We start from the raw sequence: 23486 nt of genomic DNA on the forward strand, positions 1-23486 counted from the left end.
TGCAGAGAGAATAGCTCATTGAGAGAATAGCTCATTTTCTAGCACGTTGGTCATTTAGGGTCATTGCAGAGTTTAGGGAAGATCAGGGAGTTGTTCAGAAATGCTCTAGGGCCAGCCCTAGTTGCCTGCCTGAACTCAGCAAGTTCAGATCATTCCAACTGTGAAGTGGCGGCCTTCACCCCTGCTTTGTGCAAGTCCAAAAAATGCTCCAAATCTCACACGAGTGGAGAATTGTTCCTTCAATTGTTCCACAGAAGATGGCTGTACAGCGATCCCGTGAAATGGCCAGTAGGGAGAAGAGGCTATGAAACATTTTAAGTTTTGGGGAGTGATGGACTTTGGACTTTTCTCAGTGACATCTGGTATGTGTTTTGTCCCAAACAGGCATGGAGTGCATGGACTCCAGGACACACCAAACAAAAGACATTCATATCAGGTGGTCTGAGAGGCTGATGTTCCCAGCTCTGCAGAGCATTGTGGCCTCTGCTGCTTCATCCAGGAGAGTGAGAATGAGAGTTAGCCATCCTGCAGATATCAACTCGCCAGGGGCAAGTTTAATGTTAATCCTTTTGGACTTGGCTTTGGAAAAGGATGCCAGGGTAGCTTGGCAACTAAGCTGGATCCTGCAACTTGGATAAGCATCAGAATGCTACTGTCCTATTTAAAGTTTAAAATAAATGCTGTGATGACCAAGTATCCCTCTGAGGGACAGGACTGTTAAATGCATAAAAGCTATGCTACAAATTATGTATGCCATTTTCCCATGTGAGTAGAGATTTGGGAATGTTCCCATTTTTAAGTCACCTCACTGCAGGCACCTGAAGGGATCTCTTCACAAAGGATGGACATGCAGCCCACATTCTCTGAGAGAGCAGTCTCCCTTTCTATATCTCCAGCCAGGCACTAGGCATTAGAGACTGAAAAAAACCCACCAGTTCTTTTGGGAAATAAATGCACAGGCATATGCAAACGCAATTTCTGAGAAACACCAAGATTTTCTGTGTGATGTCTGATATGGCTGTAACTTGTAAAAGTAAAATGCAAGACTAATACATTGTTTTGCCTGTTTTTTCTACTGTACAGTGCCATGCCCCCACCTATAATTCAGACTCATGTACAAAGACACTCATAAACACTTTCATAGATATACACACACATATTTGCTTTGATATTTGTTTTCTGTGGTCAGCACAGTGTTTGTATCATATTTAGCATGGGGATTTGTCAGTGTGTTGGTGTAACTTGTGGTATTTTCTCTTTAACTGCAAGTGGTAATCACAGAGAGACTGAAGCCTCACTTGCCTAATATTCTGGGAGTTTCCCTTTTTCTCGTGTTTCCTTTTCTCATAATAATTGTTACTCCTTTCTGTTACATCCAAGGGGACTCTTTTAGGTTTGGGTTTGTTGGGTTTTTTTGTTAGAAATGTTAAAAAGCTCAGGTTAGGTATGAATTCTTAGTATATCTCTTTTATCTTGTGTGACCTTGGAGGAATTATCATCAGGGCTGGCAGCTCAGCTTCACAGAGCTTATCTGCATCTCCTCAAGTGGCCAGGACTGCATCATTTTACTTCTCTGGCTGCAAACAAAGGTTTCTATGCTTTGCAAGACTATGCTGCAAACTCGAAGGTAGTGCTGAAAGAGGCATTTCCATTCATTCAGCTATGTAAGCATAGTAAGGACTTTCAGTCTACTAAGGACTTAATAAAAAACAGGTTATCCCATGACCAGCATTAAGATTGAAATTTAACGTGTTGAAATTTAACCCCATTCAACAAACCACTTTAGCATAAATCCTACTCAGTGGAATATAGGCACTTTATCTAAGGTGACTGTGGTCTTAACTTCTTTTCTGTCTGTTTGAGAACCACTCTACTGACTTTGAATGCCCTTGAAGCATGTCGAAGGAGATGTTTCTGTTTATTATTCTTCTGACTTTCATCTTTAAAAAAAAAAAACCAAACAACCTGCAGTATTCAGAATCAGCCCAGTACAGAAGTCATTTAAAAAATATTTATTTCCTTCTACTGCACAACAATTTGCTATGGGAAAAACAAACTCAGTAAAATGAACAGAAGGTCAACAAATACTCTTCTAGACGGATCTTCAGTCTGAGAGTATCAGGGACTACTCTATTGTCATATGTGGGTAGGAAAATGAATTTGATGTGATTCTTAGACATGGTAATCATTCCTGATTCCCAGTGATACTGGGAGAGTATTCCAGTATCTACTACTGGTAGAGACTCCTGAATGAACAGAGACTTTAGAAATCATTGCATTTCTGTCTTATTGTCTGAAATACAGAATTAGCAGCACAGAGAAAACTGTATCTCAAGCAAAATGTCTCCTTTCTTCCCTTTGTGTTTTCATTTAGCACATCTCACAGAGCAAGAATTATGACTATTCCTTTTCAGAAATCAATGCTGGTAGGAATCCACCTTCATGCTATTTTGACAAATTTTCTGGATTTTTTACCTCAGATATTGAATGTGTAAACCTGTCTAAATAATGTTGAAGAGCTATTAAAGAGGACAGCATAAGGGAGAAAATATTTACTCAGAAATCTTTCTTTGCATAGCCACGGCCTGGGCCAGACTGTGCGTTGTTGCTCATGTTTGCAGGTAAACTATTCATTTCAGACACTGAGCAAATCCAGCCCTCCTGAGTCTGACCTCTCTAATAGACCAATCTAAGTTAATTATTTGTATGACTCCTTTGCTCGCACAGAATAATAACTCACATAGCAATGGTATCTCAGGAACGGTTTATAAAAATGTAGTACAGTGATTGGTGTGGATTTTAGGAAGACCCTGGCTACTATAGTCTCTGAAAAGCTTTGAAAGTTTTGACTTACATAAAGCTGGATTCACAGATGTGCATTAGAGGAGAACTGTTCATAGAGGAAAGAAATGCCCAAAATTAGGCATTGCCCTGAGAGGCCGTGACACTATTGCATTGTGTCATTCTGGACCACAATATAAGGATCTGACTCTTAAATGTTTCTGCGCTCCTGGTCACACTGACATCAGTGAGAGTTCAGCATCTACATTCCACTGAGAATTTGTGGCTTAATTGTTCTGATTTATATCCGTATAAACAGCGTTTCTTTGCAGCACAAGGCTGACATGAAATGCATAAACACAATGATAACAGGAACTCTGTGAGCAACTTAAGACACAAGTCATGTACTTATCATAAAACACAGTTCTAAGCTGGTATGAAAGTCATATAAGCACTACTAGTCTAGCAAAATGCATATATAAAACATTTCCATCGCTTTACACCTACATGTTCTTTTTAACACTAGTTCACTGTTTAAACCTGCCTTCAATTCCCTGCCCCATTTTTATCCTTTGACTACTACAAAAGCAGCTGATTTAACACTACATCTGAGCTCAGAACAAGCCCGCCTCTTGCTTGGGTGATGGCTGATTAACAGCACTGTTTTACTAAGCTTGCAGACAGCTGCTATGCAGACTGATAATAAAGGAAGGGATGCTACTCATTTATCTCAACATTCTGGATATGCAGGTGGAAAACTCAAGCTCTCTCTCCTTCACATACGTTTCTTTGGAAAGCCATGATACAAATACAGTGGTAAGAGCATATATCCGAGGCTGAGCGTAACTCAGAGGACTGAGTTCTGGTCCTCTGGCACAACCATGCCAGTAGTATCCCTCCTCTCTCTGATGTCTGTCGGTATCTGCTTGTCCCTTGTCTGACATTTGCAGGGTAGTCAGACTGACTTTCTATTCTGTAGCCTGTATCTATATATCTGCAAATGCAAGGGGGTCTAGGTCCTTACAGCAATTAAAATAACATTACTAGTCTTACTTCATGTGAGTCGAGCAAGTTGTCCTCACCACTTTCTGAAGTGTTCTGCTGTGCTGCTTCTTACTGGCTGTACTACTCTGTCCAACAGCACCGCAATGTTTTCTGTTAGACCAAGGAGTGACAAAGGTACCTCTTGACACATAGGAATGTGGTTAAAAACCTGTATTGCCTTTCATGGGATAAAATGAGAACAAAGTTCATTTATCAATGGGCTGTACAAACAAAGCATATGCAAGATAAACATGAGTCTATTAGGTTCAGAAAAAAACCCACAGATATCTTTTAGATATAAAGTCCTATGGCAATATAGTTATTAAGGAATTTATATGGTTGATATAAGACTATATTATGGATGGACTCCAAGTAACAGAAAGTGATATGCTGATGTTGTGTAAGCATACACAGGGAAGCTATTCTACAGCCATGCGACTGCAATGAAGTTAAGATACGAGACTGTTTGATAAGACTCCTAATAAAAAATAATTACAATATAATTAATGTACTTGTATAGGGCTTACAAACATCAGTGAATGCAAAAAATAATCTGAAGAGTCTATTTATAAAATCTCAAAATCCCCTAGCCTGAGATACTCATTCCTATTTAAGTTTTGAACCAATTCCCCGTAACACCTACAAGGCCACTTCATTGTTATTGAAATTTCTTAGAATTTTCCTTCATGATGTTGTCTCCCCAAAAGTAGTTGGTACAGTGAGGCTACTGATGTGCTAAGAAAAGCGCTTATCATGCACACCGATGTTCCTCATTCCTTCAGCTCCCTGCTTCATCTGTATCCACTCACTTTGTCACAGACCACACTTTTTTGTAGTAGAGATTGCCATTAGCTCTCTGGTTGCTTAGCATCTAGGCACAACAGCTTCTACTGTCGTTAAGTCTATGATCACTAACAAACCAACCCCCTCTGTGGACTCAGAGGGGATGGAAGGAATGGTTGGCAGACACTAGGTGACAGCAGCTTCCCAGCTCAAGCACTGATTATCATGTTCCTTTCAAGATGTCCCAAACTAGCTTTGAATTATGTCATTAACTGAGAACAGTTTAAGTAAGAACAAAGCCAGGAAGGAACTGTGCAGGGTAGCCAGCTCAACATGCTCAGGTGAAAATTGCTAATGGGTGCATCCTGCAAACAGCAGCAGCAGCTTATGCCATTTACCTCATGACAGGTCATCATGAACAGTTCTTAGAGGAACTGAAGCTAATCCGTCCAGGTGTGGAAAGCCTTCCAGCAAGATCTCCACACTGGGTTGTGAAAGTAGAGACTATAACATTCACCTCTCCTATCAGTAAAGTAGTCTGGCATTTAGCCTGCAACTGCGAATAAAACATCTCCTAAGGTCTCCCTGGGATACCCTTGGTAAATAATGCTGTCACCAGCATCTCATGCATGATATTTCACTAACTACATGATACTTACTAACTCAAAGGATAGCAGTTATCTTGCAATATGACAGAACTTGCATGATCTTTTCTTTTAAAAGGAGCTACAAAAGTTAAGCTACTTGCTTGTGAAAGTGCTTTAGTCCACTACTCAGAGCATTTTAATGGAGCTAGAAAAGGCCTTTAATTGCTCCAACTTAATCTCAGACCATTTGTTATGAAACAAGACTTGCAGGCCCCCTGAATTATGATACAAGATAGATGAATTTGATACTGTTTGTCCCCTGAACATTTAGGTTGAGCAATTCTAAGCATGCCAAGGAAGTACAATTATGGAATAGATAACCATAAATAGCCAGTATGATTAAGAAATAAAAGTTTGGGATTTAAGTCTGTTCACCCCCCAAGTATAAGCACTTGTGAAACAATCACGCTGAAATTTAGATATTAAAAGCCCAATGTGACTTGTTCTATAAACAAGATTACCATGGGACTCCAGTCTAACTCTAAAAAAACTTGGATTTTTGGTAACCAAGTAGAACAAACCTTGTTTGTTCTAAATGTTATGAAAACTAGACACCAATAACAGGCAAAAAATTGAATCCAGAAGAGAAGGATCTACAAAACCCTTTTTCTAGGCCAGTGGCATACAGAATCTTAACACTAGCATATTTTTGACAGTTGGCCCAGAGGCAGATCCCCATTCTATTTCTTCTACCCATCAGTAAAAAATAGGAAGTACTGCATTAGAAACAAGTCTGGAAATGAACTACACTTAGTGAGCATCTGGACTGAAACCAAATCATTCAAAAAAGGCTTCCAGTAAGGTTGTATTAGTGAAATTCCACCACAGGTGATTGTTTCTAACCTTTTAAAAGGACATGTGTGTCTGCGCTTCCATGTAGTCCGTGGCAACATTAAAGCAGAATGCTAGAGTAAGCTAGATAATTTAAATACTGAAAATAAGTCACTAGGACAACACCACATGCCTGAAAGTTGCTTTATTTGTTCATAAGGTCTGTGCGTTACAGCAAGCATAAGTTTAGCTACTGTGGACAAAGCTCAGTCTGGAAGAGCATTAAATGTTAACCATAGAGATGTATAGTGAGTAGAGCCCACATTTGCACACAACACACTTTTTTCTATTGCTGGAATCTAACATTCATGAGTTACAGATCTTTGAGATCTTTCTGGATGTTCCACAATGTATCTGCGCTCTTCTTCAGCTGAGCCACCTCATCATCCTTCAGCTTTTGGTTGATGACACTTGTCACTCCAGAGGCACTTAGGACAGCAGGAAGGCTCAAGAAGACATCATTCTCAATGCCATACATGCCCTGCCACAAACAAAAGAGATCACTCAGACATGAACTCATCACCCCAGATCTGCTTTTAGTTTATATAGCAGGAAGCCTTCTGAGAGCAGAGCTCAAGACTATCATTTTGCAATCTGCAGAAAATTTTCAGTCACAATGTATTTGAGAAAATAAGAAGTACAAAGCTGTTTTAGACCAAGTGATTGGCAATACTGAGACAGCTGATTTCAGAAACCCCACCTCCAAAACCCTCACTTTTATTTATATACAGCAAGTAGCTGACAATTCAAAGACATAGGATTAGGACAGGTCTTTCTTCCTACTGTAGAGGGAGCAGTAAGTTCAGCCTGCTCAGAGTCCTTGCTGCACCAGAGGTTATACAGCTGGTACAGACTAGATGCAGCCAGTTACACCAGCTATAAAAGGACACAGCTCTCTTCCCTAGCACCTTTGCTAGGTAGCGGTTCATGGAATCACAGCTAGGCCTCCATGAAGTTTTCCATTTTTGCAGTGGAACTTCCTTTTAATGAATCTGCATGCCACACATGGTAAACTTTACACAAGGATAGTACAACATTGGGTAGAATACAGAGAACTTAGTTTCAGCTCCATACTTGTGAGGAGGGTAGGCTAAGAGGTCAGACTAGAAAAAAATCACAATAGTAAGCTCCCATTTTAAATTCAAAGTAGTATTTTACAAAGCTTCCTTTGTTCAGCACCTTGCTAATTGAGACTATTTAGCTCTTCTAGAAAAACAAAATGAGCTAGAGCATCCAATTAGCCACCACTTCTTACCTTTACCAGTGTCGACACTGAGTGAACCCGGCACAAGTTCTTCAGCATGGTCTCACAGAGGTCAGCAACGCTAAGGCCAATAGCCCAGTTTGTGTATCCCTTAAGTCTGATTACCTCATAGGCACTAAGGAAATATTGAAATACAGTTGGATTAAGATGTCCTCATGACACTGTGTGAATGCTAAGTCTAAGAGAGTGAATGTTTCCCATTTAAAAAACCTGGAACTCCTGTGACACATTGTAAATTTTGGAATTAAAACATCAGTTACATACTTTAAGCTCTAATGCTGAAGTATGAAGTCTCCATTATCCTATATGTATTATAAAGAAGCCCTATTGTTCTCACAGAATTAGCTAAAAAATAGTTTCCATCTATGAACAGCTCTTAGTGTTAAGTAGAAAAACAGACACTTACAACTGAACGAGTTCTTTATTCAAGTCAGTGGCACAATCATTCTGAGTGTTTGGATAGCTAAACATTCAGAGTCAAAGCCATGCACTACCTACACACACCCTCATTTTTTTAACCAACATCTGCGTACATTTTATACCACTATAGTCCTTATTTCACAAGTGAGACAAGTGATTTAGCAACATGTTAGTTACCTCTAAACAAATTTCCCTACATCAATGAACAAATTTCCCCAAATCAACTCCAACGTTCTGCTCATAGAAACATACCACCTTTTCTTAGTCTTGTGCCCTTTGAACAAAGTTAACCATTTAAGAAGCTACTTGTGAGAAAACAAGTGCATACAGCTCTAAGCACTGCAGAACTAAAGTGGGTATGTTACACAATAGTTGTCTCGCTGCAAGATAAAGCTTACCAACTGAAATCCTGCATTTCTGTGTTTAAACCAGTAGTCCCACTTACTCATGCAACCCTCTAAAGGGCATGAAAGCTGCAGCAGAATGGAGAGGCAGTGTGCAGACTAGCTATTTTCAGCATCACATATCCACCTTATTCCTCAAGTCATTGTACCTTTCAATCACTTGCTTGTGGAGATCCTTCCAGTTCTCGCCATCTTTGTCAGTTCCCATGGCAGGATTCAGCTCCTGGAGAGAAACGCCTGCCACATTAACTCCACTCCAAACAGCCACTGTAACAGAGAGAGGACTTAAGTTTCCATAGCACTTAGCAACTCCCCCTCCACTTTTCCCATCTAAGATAACTGGAAACAAAGTAGTAGTAGGCACAACCACAGTAATGTTTGAAGCAGATTTTAAGTTTTCATTTAACTACAGTTAATTCTGAGAACTCTGGGGATCAAATGTGAGACTATTTTAGCACTGACACTTTAACAAGTCAATCGCAACACATGAACAACAGAACTCTAAGTCCTTGGAAGGGGTAGACAGCTACTTTTGAAGTCAGAAACCTCAAATTCTAGCAAAAAGGCACATCTTAGCTGTTCACTCTTTTAAAACTAGTTTTACTCGAAAACTGCAGCAAGTATGTATTTGCTGTCCCACTAATGAGTATTAGGGTTAGCCTTCAAGAATTCTACTCTTATTTCCCTGAATAACAGGGTAGCAATATGCAAGCTTAGAATATCAAGAGAGGAATTTGCACATCTTCCTTCATATTGGAAGCTTACAGGCAGACTCATTCTCTGTTCCTGTGAAGTAACTATCAATTCTAGTTACTTCAAAGCAAAAGCAGCTATAACACTGAAGCAAGATCAGCTCTGTGTATGCTCAGCCAAGCTCTGCTTTCATTACAGTGTAGGGCTGGCTTCAGTAAATACTGTTGTTGATCAGACACTGTACTTTGATCAAATGCAATGGGACCTTGAAGAGGTGGCTCCCTTAGAAATACACAGCACTAAAATATAAAGCAGTACTAATCTACATAGATGTTCTGCTGCATCATTTCAGACTTGAAATACATGAATTGAATTAAGACAAATAAGCTGCTTTGATTTCACATGGTTTTAAAACCATCTTCTCTTAAATAGCATGGAGAAAAGTCACAAAATAAGGTGAGGGATAATTTTGTTAGCCTGAATCTGGATTGCTAGCTTTTTCTACTACTTGCAACAAGCTTTGCCATTGACCTAACAAGAGCTAATATTGCTTTCAGAGAACTGTGCTACAGGCTATGTTATGATACTCCAAAAACTGAGGATAAACAGAAGTAGTAAGCTGTAGCCTGTAGGACACAACTTTAGCTAGCAAAATTGGCCTTTTCAGTTCAGGGTTTAATCATACAGCCACAATCACTTTTATTAAAAAAGCATAGCTAGATTTCCTGGACTTGTCTCAACTCTAGTCTTCATAAAAATATAGCAAAGTCCTAGTTACTCAAGCTCAGCTGCATCCGTTCTTTCAGAATTTTGTAACATTCCTTGGGCCTCAACCTCTAACATTGTATTGCTTATTCCCAAGGAGGTCAGAACTGCTCCTTACCACTAGAATCACCATGTTCTCCCAAGATCCAGCCATGGCAGCTGGTTGGGTGGATACCAAGCCTCTCAGCCATCAGATAGCGAAATCTAGCTGTGTCTAGATTGCAGCCACTTCCAATCACACGGTGTTTTGGCAGGCCACTCAGCTTCCATGTGACATAGGTTAATATATCCACTGGAAAGAAAAACATGCACAGGAATGAAACCATTCACATACACCAAGAATGCTCCAACAGTTACTTTACTGCTAGTAGGGCAATCAGGAGGATTCAAAACACAGTTGTGCTCATTGGTCAAAGTATTTTAGGTCTGACTATTTGGGGGCTTAAAATGAATGCACTACTTGAAATTTAGGACCCATCAAGCTACTGTTCAAAGAAAATTAAGGAAGGTCTTTGGAGATTAGTATCCTACCAGCTAAAGTTGGAGGCACTTTGTCACACCTAAACCCCTAGGGCATCCAGAATTGGGACTGAACTTGTGGCTAAAACATTCAAGCAATTCCTGAAGTAATATTACTTCCCACTTCATCACAATAAGAGGTAAAGCAATTTACAATGAAACATGTTTGAGATTTACATGCTCTTTCTAGTTGGTAACTACTTCAGTTTAATTTCTTGAACACATTCATGCATTAAACAGTTTCTGTACTGATTACCTCTGCAGCATGAAAAGCCAGACGAGCAATATGCTTTAGCTGCATGTGGCTCTAAAAAAAAATAGAGTTTTAGCAAAAAACAAACCTAGGCTGGGGCAGACAGAAAGGGATGTGAGCAGAGAGAAAAACCTCTAATCCACAGCTCAAAGCAACAATAAACAGGCTGCAATAATTAATTATGGCTCCAAAACTCTCAAAAGCCAGCCAGTTCTCAGGAGGGAATATGTTTGTGTATATAGATCTAAAATACATCATTTACTGTGCTCAGGCACCAAAAGCATGTCATCTCAGTACAGTTCACACCTTGCTGTTACAAGTGGCATGCTGAGCAGGCATAGCTTCCCTACAGCTTGTTAGGGCAGTTCAGACCACAGACCACCTCCCTATCAGACAGCTACAGTTGCTCTGGACAGTCTTCGCTTTCGAGTCAGGTGCTGAGACACACATCCAGACTTTGAGCTCTGCTTTGTAATCTTGTTTGCCTACAGTAAGGCTTTCCACAGGACAGGCTGCGGACAGTGCTATCTGACCTAGAGCCCAGACAGAGCCAGGGAAGTTAAACAGGGAAGGACATCAAGGTCACACACCAACATATATGCAGTGGACACCTCTGAAGTCCCTTCTAATGGGCTCACAATAACTTCTAGTATGTAAGACTAGTGAACAAAACTCCACACATTGAGAAAAAGCATTACAAAAATAATTCTGAAAAAGCAACATGCAATTCTCCTCCTGCAGCTGCTCCGCCGGAGAGAAGTCTACAGTTTGAATTCAGTCTTGCTAGAACAAAAACAATTTGGTCTTTGACTCAGTTTGATTTTTAGGTAAGTGTTTAAAATTGCTGTAAGTTATTGTACTTGAACAGTAGCCACTTGCTCAGTACACTAGTATTCAGTAGTACTAATTGTACACCAGCTAATTACTCAACCACCAGCTGAGTTGCTAGCTTTACATGCACTGTTTTTTTTACATGCACTGTTTTGACTCCACCAAGTTATCTTTAAAAGCAGTGTCACTTCATTGCCAGGGTTCTGTAGTAAAGGCTTCACTCAGATGTTGATTCAAGCAAAGACAGCCCTACAGAGACCCTACAAAGCATATCAGTGTTTACAGTCAGCTTTAGACATCCAAATATCCAAGCTGTCCCAGTGCAATGAGATGCTTGCAAGTGAGCACACAAACGTGTAATCAGTTATAAGTAAGTCTTTTCTAATCCAACTGAACTATGTAGCACAGTTAGCCTTTCCCCCACCATAGGTTCAGCATGCAAATTCTTCTTCCTGAAAATACAGCCAAGACTATAGGGTAAGTTCTTCATCCTGAAAAATGGCCATATTGTATCCAGACACAAAAGAAAGTTATGATTTACAAACAATTTAAAAGCAAAATGGATGTCTCCTTTAGAGATAACAATTTTAAAACTATCTACTGCTTAAGCCAAAGTATGTAGAGAACTGAAGTATTTACCATGAGGCATGCTTTTAAAATATGGACACCATGAGAAGTTCTGAATAAACAGAGCATCAGAAAGTACAGAATATTTGTTTGTATTCTGCTGTTAGCAACTACATGGCAGATGTCCACACAAAGCTATTAATTTTCAACATTCAATTTGTATTTGAGAAGACTGATAAAATAAAACACTAGTTCTCCAACAAATAGAATTTGTAAGTGTTCTAGGAAAAGATTGCCTTACCTGGGTTGGAAACCACCAGGATGGTGCAGTTGGGGCTGTATTTGATGATCTGAGGAATGATGAATTTAAAGACATTCACATTCCTCTGAACCAGGTTGAGACGACTCTCCCCCTCTTGCTGACGAACTCCTGCAGTTACTACCACAATCTTGGAGTTGGCTGTGACAGCATAGTCTACAACAGAGCATGGGGGAGAAGATATAGAATGTGTTAAAAAGACTTATCACTAATTTAAATAGCATTGTGTTCATACAGGTATTATGGGTAGCTTCTCCACTGTGCATACATTCAAACCCAAAAAAACATGAGACATCAATATTAAAGCCAGCACCATCTCTTAACGTTGTCCTGATATATCAATATATGGGTCTTGAGAGTACATTCAACCCCTCTGAATCTCATTTCCACTATCCAAATAACAACACTATTTCTTCTACAAAGAGGTACTAGAGTTTCATTAAAATCAATTTTACTCAACAAGCCCAAAACCATAAAGCAGCCATTAGAGATGTAAGAAAACCCAGATTAAGAGCCACTCCCATTGTTGTGGTGTTCATCCGAACTCTCATCCCAATTCATATACTTTAACTTTTCAATGCCAAATCCTTAGAGTTCTTTAGGATTACACAAATAGTGCTCCACTATTAAGCAAATTCACAGAATATCAATATTAAATAAAAGAAACTGAGGTTCACCTTTGTCTGCCACAATCTTGTGAGTGTGAAGGAACAAGCTCCCATGCTGTAGATCCATCATTTCTCCTTTTAGTTTGTCTTCCAAAACATCAACCAGAGCAAGCTCATCACAAAGACCCTGAAAACAAGATTTGAAGGAGTCAATGAAGCAGTTAACTTGCATTTTAAAGTTATCCCTGAGTTGAGCTATATTACATTTTAAAGTAAGATGTTACACATCTGAAAGCATCTCTTTTCCAAAGGTAAACCAGTAAGACAACACTATCTTGGTGTTCTGATGTATCTCACAGTAACAAAGTCAGAGGCTACTACAGCATAGGTTCATAAAACTCAGACTTTCCAAAAAAGGTATTATTTGTGGGGTGTTTGCGTGCACAACTAACCCTTTGCTAGCAAGGCACTTCATGATTTAGTTATTATCTTAGGAAAACAGTTGCATCTTTCAGAGTTGTAACAAACCCTCTCAATCTATCCAGCAAATAGGCCTATTTTAAAATATTTAAATACCCAATAGAACACACCACAATTATCCAAAAAGTATTCTTATAACATTCCTTCAACCAATTCATTTCACAAAAATATAGAATGGGAACAGACATTTTCCTCAATACTAAAAATAGTATCAAGAGAAAACAGATTCTTTACCTAATTTTTCCTCTACTAGACCTACTACATTATATTTACTTTGCAGAACAGATTTAGCCATGTATGCTTGTTGTCCAGCCAGGTAAAGTTGGGAGATAATGTCATATAGTCTCAGAACAGGAGAACAGTGAAATACAGGAGTGGAAGAAAAAGGCATTCTGCTCTAATGCAGAGTTTTACTGCCTTTTGACAGAAGTGTTTACTACCCTTGTAAATTTTACTATACTTAAAGGCTTATCATTCAGTAAATTATACTGAGATTCAAATTACTACTTCTATTTTCCCAGCTATCTACACCCCATTTGAAAACAGTTAAGCCATTTTTATGCTATTGAAAATATTACTGCAAGTTTGTTTAATTTTATGTAAAAGGTAACACTCATTACTTCACATGGAAATATTATTAGCATCAATTAAACTACTTTAAACATGCAACAATATGCACTGTTTTTCCTGTGAAAAAATATATTTAACTGCAGCATATTTAAGTTTTTTATTTCATACTTTAAAATAATGTCAGAGTTTATTGCTTTTCTCCATTGCTTCCTTTCACAGCTGATTTGATCAACTGCTGAAGGAAAACATAAGAATCTATATCTGTACTTGCTCTGTTCTCAAAATAGTCTGCAGTGTAAAGTTAAAGTCTCAGTTATTTAAACATTATGAAAAAGTATCCTTAACTGAAGTCACTGGTGTTAAACTAAGAAGTTAGTGTAATCAGAATTTGAAAAAAGAATGTGTGCACATGTGCAACTGTGGATAGATTTATACACACACAGTCTGACAATACGGGACTTTTCAGTCTAGACCTTGCAACCAATATTCACCAGACTCAGCAGGTTCAAGGAGCCAGTTCTCACTGAAACAGAAGAGCACCTGGAATAGCTCCAATGACTAATTGCATGAATTTGCATCAGTGTTGCCTAGAGAAGAATTCAGCTCATTATTAGCACACACAGGAATGAAGTCTACACAATCACCAAATGCAGTTTAAAATATTGTCATTGAAAACAGCTGACTTGTGACTGTGGAGATGTTTCCATTTCTAAAACAGTATGGCAACATCAGTGACTTGTCTCTAACTGAGAGGGATCTAAAAATAACCAACATGGAAGTTTGTGTCATTCAAATTTATATGAAATACTACACCGTAAACTGAAATTAGTATTATCACAGTTTAATTTTATAAAATTCAAAGCCACCTAAAACTTAACTGCATCTACCTATTAAAGTATAGGCAATTAAATACAAAATTTTATGCCATGGTTTAACAAAGACATCTTGAGGAGCCAACCATCTTGCACAAGTCAAAGCCACATCATATTGGTCAATAGCCAGCTGCGGGCTCATATTCGGTGTGCCCACGTAGCCAAGAAGGCCAACAGCATCCTGGCTTGTATCAGAAATAGTGTGGCCAGCAGGACTAGAGAAGTGATCGTCCCCCTGTCCTCAGCACTGTTGAGGCCGTACCTTGAACACTGTGTTCAGTTTTGGGCCCCTCATTACAAGACAGACATTGAGGTGCTGGAGCATGTCCAAAGAAGGGCAACGAAGCTGGTGAAGGGACTAGAGAACAAGTCTTTGAGGAGCAGCTGAGGGAACTGGGCTTGTTTAGCCTGGACAAAAGGAGGCTCAGGGGAGACCTTAGCACTCTCTGTAACTACCTGAAAGAAGGTTGTAGCGAGGTGGGTGTCGGTCTCTTCTCCCTAGTAAGAAGCGATAGGACAAGAGGAAATGGCCTCTAGTTGTACCAGCAGATGTTTAGATTGGATACTAGGAAAAATTTCTTCACCAAAAGGGTTGTCAAGCATTGGAACAGGCTGCCCAGGGAAGTGGTTGAGTCACCATCCCTGGAGGTATTTAAAAGACATGTAGATGTGGTGCTGAGGGACATGGTTTAGTGGTGGACTTGGCAGTGCTAGGTTAACAGTTGGACTTGATCTTAAAGGTCTTTTCCAACATAAACAATTCTATGTTTCTAATTCACTGACAAGAATCAGATGGTTTTGTTATAAAAATGTTTTTAACTGCAGCTTATACTTGTGAAAGAATAAGAGAGAGCAGAAGCCTGGTTGAAATAAACTCCATCATGCCATAATCCAAGCTTGAAAAAATTTAAAACCAGTTTTTCCTCTGGGTTTGGTACATACAACTCATTAATAGTAAAGCTTTGTGCCTAGATTTCTGAAAGCACAATTTGATCCTGCTTAGATCAGTGCATTAAACACAGATGAATGCTGGATTGTAGTGAAGTTTGTGGTAACTTCACCTGACTCCCTCACTGCCAGCCTTACTGGTTACAGTACTACTTCAAAAACAAATGAGTTCAGACCACAACAGGAAAACATTTGTTTAAAAAAAAAAGTCTAAAAATCCACAATGAACTGTCATTGTTTTTCCATTAAACTTCTCCTTTAGTGATATAGTTTTAAAAACTATTTGTTACTTTCACATCAGTACTTAGTTTCACTGTGGCCTTTTCTTACTGTCAGTTTTTCCTTGCTCACAAGGCTCATGAATATTAGCAAGCAAAAACCCTTAAAAATTTTTTTAATGATTAAAACCCCAGTACTTTAAAACATGCATCCTCAAGGTAATAAGTAGAAGGCAGCTCATCTCCAAATAAAATACAGCTGGTGTAGCAGTACATGCAAGATTTTTGATCTCACTGTGAGCTACCTCATTTAGTATCTGCCACTGCAAGTGGGTAGGGCATATCTGTTTATGCCTTCTTTTTTTAAAAAAAAAAAAGAGATCTGCAGCTCCCATTTGTCTTTTCAAAAAGAGCATGAGAGGGATCAAATTTAACTCATTCACAATATTCTCTAAAAACAAAGTGCAAAGTACAAGAGATCCTTATTGCATAATAAGCCTTTGCTCTGCTCAAAGGCTGCAACATGCGATTTGCCAAAAAAACCAGTAACAGGAAAAGTCAGAATAACCTCTAAGTACAGCCCTCTATTTTTAGGTTTTGGAAAACTAGCTAAAACCTCTCTGGAAACAATAAAGTCATACAACCAAGCAATAAGGGCTTAAGAGAAATAAAGAAGCCTACTGAAGGGAATAGCAGTATTTTCAGTTATTACAACACATATGCATTAAAACAGTAAAAAGCAAACATGCATAGTTCCGATTCCTATCCCATATTTCACATGGATTTCCTGCTCTGTCTGCATTCTTTGCCCAGCAGAGCTCTCCCACCAAGCAAACTCCAGCTTTGTTGTGGAAGAATCAGAAAATTAAAAAGAGAAAGAAGAGTTTAGCAGGGGCTTCAGAGCCATTGCTCACTACATTTTGCCAGCAGCCTGCAAAATAACTCTGCCTAATGAGAGATTTATTGCTAAGCACAGACGGAAAGGTGAGAGCACAAGGAGAAACTGAATGAGGCGGTTGGCCTTGCATGAACAATGTAGGTCACTGCTTGCTTACACAAACTGCAAATGATTCATTCCTGTACTAACCGACCAAATTTCCCACCATTGGCTAAGACAAACAGGCAGTGCAGAACAGTACAGCAGTGGGAACTTTAACAGCACATTGTCCTTGAGCCGTACCTTTCCAAGGATGCTGATGGCACAGGCCATCCCAACCTGTCCAACCCCCACAATAGTTATCTTGTTGTTCGGGATCACTGCTCCCGCAGCAACAGGGGTCATCAGCTTTTCCTTGAGAGTAGTCATGGTGTTCTGCAAGGAGAGACAGAAAGATTTGGTTCCAAGCAAGCCAGAAGGAACCAAAACACACGCTCTGAACTGAAGAGGGCATCTGCCACAGCTGGAAACTTGCCGATGGAAATGCTACGAGTCGCTGCGGATGGCAGTTTACGTAAGGCAGCACATGGGCACACTGCCCTTGCTCACAGGGCTCCTTCCACCCCACGAGTTACCAGCCCGCCCACCCACACACCCACCCCTCCTTGGCCACAGGGCTCTGGCTCCCATCCCTCCCTGCATTCGCTGGTGCCCAGCGAGGGGCTGAAGGGGGCCACGGGCTATTATAGCAGCACATAACAGAACATCCTTCTGTTCGCGGAGTTTCCAGAGCCTCCCCGCAGAAGGCAGAAATGGCTCTTTGGCATTCACCTCTCTTCAAAACGCCCATCAAGGCTCCAGGCTGTGGGACTGGTAATAAAACCAGGAACCAGTTTGGGAGCAGTAAGCCTGCTGGGATTTCCCCGCCTCGTTTCCATCCGGCCCCGAGGGTCCTTTCGCTCAACCCACGGAGCCCTACGCCCCGCACATCCCTCCCTTCCCGCACATCCCTCCCTCCGTCGCCAAGCGGAGGGTACCGCCCCCACCTCGCCAGCCGCAGAGCGGCCCGGGGCCGGGGCCGGGGCCGGCACACGAGGTCACCCAGCGGGTTTCTGCGCACGGCCGGGGGCCGAGCCAGGAGCCGCCATCCCACCCACACCCTCAGGAGCCACAGCCTGGCTCCGGCCACCGACCGCCAACGCCCCCCGCCCCAGACACCATCCGGCCGCCACGCAAGGATGTTCGGCCCCGGGGGAAGGCGCCCGGCCCCGGTGGGACCGAGCCGCCCGGCGAAGGGAAGGATGGGCTGGGCGACCCTCCAGCATCCCCCATCCCGGAGAGGGGACCCCCCGCCAGCTCCGCTCTCCCCGTACCCACCAGCAAGGTTCAGACCAGGGAGAGGCGAGAGAAGCACTGCCGCTGCCGTCCGCGGCTCGGGCAATGAGGGCTCCGCAGCGGAAGGGGCGGGCCCCGCGGGCAGGGCCGGGCCGGCCCGGGCCGCCCCCCGCCGCGCCCTCCTGGGCGTTCCCCGGCGCCACCGGGGAGGCGGCGGCCGCCGCGCTCAATCCCCGCCAAGGACGGAGGCTCAAGGGTGCTGCCGCCCAGCCCCCGGCTCCCCCCGCCGTTCCCCCCCCTTCCCCCGCCCGCCGCGGGGCCGGCGTTGCTGACCCGTGGCATCGCTGCGCTGGGGCTGGGCGGCCGCCTGACGGGGGAGGGAAACGCTGGCTCGTCCCTTTTTTTGTGCTGACGGCGGGAGGGCGCGCAGCCCGGTGAGGCGATGCTGTCGGGAGCCGGTGCGGGGTCAGCCGGCGAGGCCGGCAACGGCCGCGCAGCCCTGACCGGGGGCCGGTGCAGTGGCAGTGGGTCGGTGCTGTAGGCCGGGGGCTGCTCCCGTGGTGGGCCGTCACGGAGACTGGTGGTCCCAGAGGCGTCTTCACTGTTAGCTAATGAGGTGGGGAGGCGTTATTTCTGTTTCACAGGGCCGTGGACTCGGCCAGAAGGAACGTGCAGAGGAATCGCTGCGAGCAAGAGGTTGTGCAAAAATCAAGCATTTTACGTGATCATCTTCCGGGGCAAAGTTGCTCAAGTTGTGGTATCTGATTTTTATGGGCTCTCATTTTTGCCCTGCAGCTGACTTCGGTTGAATTTTTTGTGGTTGAACGAATCCCGATGGGACAATGGCACGCCTGGAGTCACACACAAATGCTTTGGCAGGAACAAGGGATGTAACCCGATGCAGTGCCACAACCGCCCCTCCGTCTGCTTCGGCCCTACCCATATCACACTCCGACTATTTCGCCATGTCCCAGTAGAGCATCACTTTAAAATTGTAATATGTAGGACATGTGGAATGAGCTCCTGGAGCATGAATGGAGTTTTGTGCCTTGTTAAAGTAATAAGCATATCCATCACTGTAAGTAACAGTAAAAATCAGATGGTCTGACATGCTTTTCCTCTGACCTATAGAACAGATCAACTGAAAGTTTGGGTATACGATTTGCCACTGTTGCTCAGCAAAGAAGGAAGTGATTTGTTGAAATTCCTGCAGGACCAATGCATACGAAATAGGAAAGAATAGCAAAGAATGTTTTCTCCTAATGCTGTAACGTTACTTCTTTCTAGCTGTAAAGGGAGAAAGTTGAGGCAAAACACTGAATTGTACACGTTTAGTTTCACTGGGGAAGAGAAGAAAGCTTTAGGTTCCTCGTCACACGTGATTAACTCTCTCTCACAAGAGGGAAAACAGAATGGTAGATTCCAGAGTCCTCCCAAATAAGTCACTGGGTTAAACGTGACTAGGCAGAGCCTAGCCCTTCCTGTCTAAGACTATGGTTACCTTTTTTTCTGTTCTTGTGGCCAGTTTAAGGTTTTATTGATTTTTTTGCTAAGCATTTTGCCAGGTTAGTAATAACTGGATTAATTCCCTCTGGCTCACCAAGCAGCCAAACAGACGCTGGTGCCAGCACGAGACAGGTGGCGAGCACAAGTGGTGAGGAAGGGGTAAAACCTGCGTTTCTGGGCAGCAGTACAGATTCATGCTGGCTTTAAATGACTATCTAACCGTGACCTACTTTGCTTCTTTGCATTGTTCGACATTGCAAAGGGTCCCCTGGAGGGAAAGGAATGAGTTAAGCCGTCCACATGGCACTTCAGGTAGCGACTTGCTATAAGCAAATAAATTCAAGACTTCGCTAGCTACAGCTGAAATGGGAGCTGGAGGTAAATAATAATTACACAATGAAATGTAAGGGTAAGAAAGTCTATCCTGTATAATCAAAACAGGAACATGCACAGCTGAACTTTAAGAAAATAAGGGGGAAGGGAGAAGAAAAGGTACAGGAGAGGTTAGGGAAGGATTGCAGCAAAGTATTTTCATTCCTGAACCAGAACCAAGGGGCTGTGCTTGTCCCGCCAGCGCCTGTTGTGAGGAACGTTTGCCGCTGCATTATGTCTTCTTTGGACAGGATCCTTCTCTCTCCTTATGAGCATTCAACAATCAATTATCATAGTAGCATTTGTAATGAAATGGAGAGGAAAATGCCACTTTCCTGTTTGCAAGATCTTAAAGCTTTTAAAGGCAGACTGGACCACGTACCGCATCTTACAACAGCTCTCCTAGGCCCTCCTTTAGATCAGGCTTCGTTTTGCTCATAGTGTTAAAAGCACAGGGTATTTAATCCCCTCGCTGAAGCGCTTGCAGGTGCAGAACGGCAGAAGAAAGATTATTCCCTCTTCCTGCTCTTAGTTATTTACTTATTTATTTTTCCAGACAATGGAGGATTGAGGCACAGAGAGGTGAAAAGATCTCCCCAAGGTCACACGGGAAGTCTCCTGGTGACAGGTCACAGTTTCAAAGTTCAACTCCCGTTTGGCAATATTGGCATTTTTGATGAAGCACAGTTTTCCAGAAAAACAAACCCTAGCATTAAGGGACACAGTCTAAATAAATTTACCTGGTAACCTTCATACAATTACAACATATTTTTTGTGTGTACATTTTAATCACATTTAACTTTTGGTTTGTATACAAAGTGTGTAATTAGATAAGTCTGAGATACTTGACTACTTGCATCTGTTCCATCGTCTTCCTAAAACACATGAAAGTAGATAGGATTTCCCTGCTGTTTCTTTTTTCCAAAACTACAATTAAACCTGATTAGAAACAGAGATCTCACTTGAAAAACTCTATTAATGGAACTCTTTCCCACAGCAAAATATTGATGGTCTGATGGTCCATGGTCTGATGATGGCTGTAGTCCTAAGGTAGTAAACATCATGAAGAATATAACCTAGGAAGGGAAGGAACCAGTTACACTGCAAGAACATGGGGTGTAGGCCTGGTGGCAGGAGAACATAAGGTAAAAGGTGATCTTCTGTCACTGTGTTAGACCTGGTAGATCAGGTCATCAGACTGCGGGATGGATATGCTCTAAGCGTTATTTCACATGGCTGTAATGGAGAAAAAAGAATTAGTTGTCCAGCTTTGCAAAACACAGAGAACTGAATTCATCCGCTGGAAATCACGAAGTGCTGACACATGCTGGCAAATGCTGAATTAAAATTCTAGTCCACCTATATTTTAATTCTGTGCTTATTCATCCAGATTTTCCATTCAAAGGGAAAATACATCACACAATAAAGAAAAATGATCTTGGAGTGGCAGGTTTGTGTTTTTTACCCCAGTTTTATTTGAAGGAATGGTTTCTTATTTTTGGCAGTGGGCCTAGTTTCTGTTTAATTTTTGCTTAAAGATTATACAGTGTTATACAGATAACGCATTCATAATAGTTAAGTGTTTTATAATGTAGTTAATTAAGAAAAACAAATATACATCGCATGCATGTGTGCACAAGTTTGCACAGTGATTGCCCGGAGCTGAAGTTCGTAATGTTGGTGGAAGAGGTAACAGGATGGAAACCTTTTCCTCTTTGAATGAAACTTTCTTCTTAACTCATCATAATAGCCCGCGTTTTCAAAGTAATCTTGATTTACCCTCTATTTTGGGGCATTTGTGTGTGTAGGTACCCCCAATATCTCCCAACTGCTTGCACAGCCATGCAGAAGCTGAACAAGAGAGCGTATCTGGGAGCCATGGCAAGTGAACAAGTGGGGCTTCTTCCTGCAAACCTGCATCATGGTGGAGCGGGGGTCTGTGTTTCAGTGTTTGGGACTGTGGTGCAAAAGGAGTGAAATGTGATGATCTCATTTAATGAATTTCTTTGATGTCAGAGGAAACAAACGGTTATAAAATTTTGCAATTAGGTAAGTAACAGCACTCAGTTTGTAACAACGAAACTGCGTTGGTAGCTCTGGCTCATTAAAAAGTTCAGGAGAAACAACAACTGCTAAATAAAGTGATAAGACAGAAATGGGGCAATACAGTACTTGCATGGTACACACATCTGGTTCTGGCAAAGGACCTGGCTTGGGAAGGACCTTCCCTCTCTCTTGTGCCCTCAGTGACTCTTCATATCCTCGCACTATGGTTCCCTCTTCTCCCCACTGTGCCAGTGTAACTGTTGGGAAGGCCTCGTAGGATCTCTGTCATCAGCTTGCTGAAATATAATCTTAAAAAGAAAAAAGGAAAGAACATCCTAAACCATTTTTGTCAAAGATCATTTCTAATTTCATCTTTAAGTTATCAAAGAAATATTTTGCAACATTTCTTACTCTGTTACAATCCAGTTTGTACACCATCCATGGATAAATAGAAGTCTGTCTTCCACAAGGACGATTCAGCCAATGCCTTCCAAATGCAAGCAAAAATATATAGAATTGAAAGTTTGTATGACATATGGACAGTGATTTTTATCAGTAGATGAATTTCCATACAATAAGGATGATTCCTTTTCTATGAACTGGCTAACAGTTCAGAAAATTTAGCAGTCCTAAGATTTTTATGTATGGATTTTGTTCATTGTATGTCTGAAGAAGTGAATATGGCTTTGGCAGCCTAACACCTCTCCAGACACGAGTGCAAGGCCATGTTCATGCTGAAGAGTTTTTTACGTTAGTGCAATCACCCCCTGTAATGACATACTGTAGCATATCTGCCTGAAGAGTGATGTGTGCCACCGCAATTTGTCTTGGTACAAAGATTTTTATAGTAGTGCTGTATAGTATAATGTATTATATTATGGTAGGTTTTTCAATAGTGCTTCATGTAGAAACACATACAATCTCTTTAATGACTTCTGAAGTAGTTCCACAACTGCAGGACTTACGACCTCTTTAGGAGTTGATTCCGGGTTTCCTCGTATGCATGTCATACTTCAGAAGGTACTATACTATTTGAATCCCCCACGTCCAGACATTGCTTACACTGAATTTTGCTAAAGAACAGATTCATCTCTCCCACTCCCTTCCACCTAGACGTTCACTTACATGATCCCACAATCTACCTTGTTAAAAATTATCGTAATTCTGAAGACAGACTGAATGCATTTTTGCCTGTTTTACAGAAAAACACTTCTGCCCATGCTCTCTAGTACAGTCACAGGCTTCCAGCCACTGCCTTTGAAGCAGATTGCTGATGTTAAGGTCAAGGTTGATCGACCACCCGCCTTTTTGGGAAGCGTCCATTGATATCTTAACTAACCTTTGCCATATTGCACTCTGGACCCATACTGCTCTGCAGTTCACAGAGCAAGCTTTGTGGAAAATACTGTGAACACAACTGAGCTTCCAGTGAGCATTATTTAACATGTTTCCCAGTACTGAGGAATGTTTGGCTCCATTGCTACAGCCAAATCCCGTGTGAAGGCTAGGAAGGACACACTTTGCACTGAACCC

At 41.7% G+C, this 23486-nt stretch overlaps 1 protein-coding gene across 2 annotated transcripts; it reads right to left on the reverse strand.

Moving 5' to 3' along the window:
• Nucleotides 1–6216: 6216 nt before the first annotated feature.
• On the reverse strand, nucleotides 6217–18138 carry LDHB (lactate dehydrogenase B). Of its 2 annotated transcripts, XM_050893664.1 has the most exons (8): nucleotides 18072–18138; nucleotides 16998–17129; nucleotides 12799–12916; nucleotides 12104–12277; nucleotides 9751–9924; nucleotides 8324–8441; nucleotides 7342–7465; nucleotides 6217–6567 (listed from the first exon to the last, which is right to left on the reverse strand). In XM_050893664.1, exons 2-8 carry the CDS (start codon nucleotides 17121–17123, stop codon nucleotides 6400–6402), a joined length of 1002 nt encoding a protein of 333 aa, XP_050749621.1. In that variant the 5' UTR covers nucleotides 17124–17129; nucleotides 18072–18138; the 3' UTR covers nucleotides 6217–6399. The 2 variants fall into 2 exon arrangements, with proteins under 2 accessions (XP_050749621.1, XP_050749631.1); XM_050893674.1 differs by lacking the exons at nucleotides 12104–12277; nucleotides 18072–18138.
• Nucleotides 18139–23486: the final 5348 nt, after the last annotated feature.

Source organism: Gymnogyps californianus, chromosome 1 (assembly GCF_018139145.2).
Source record: "Gymnogyps californianus isolate 813 chromosome 1, ASM1813914v2, whole genome shotgun sequence".
NCBI classification, from domain to species: Eukaryota; Metazoa; Chordata; class Aves; order Accipitriformes; family Cathartidae; genus Gymnogyps; species Gymnogyps californianus.

Coding starts and splice junctions, on each gene's coding strand:
- LDHB (XM_050893664.1), bottom strand. CDS start 17,123: ATGACTACTCTCAAGGAAAAGCTGATGACCCCTGTTGCTGCGGGAGCA. Junction 8,442..9,750: donor AGAACATGGTGATTCTAGTG/GTAAGGAGCAGT, acceptor TCTCTGTTACAG/TGGCTGTTTGGAGTGGAGTT. Junction 6,568..7,341: donor CAGTGTCGACACTGGTAAAG/GTAAGAAGTGGT, acceptor TGTTTGTGGCAG/GGCATGTATGGCATTGAGAA.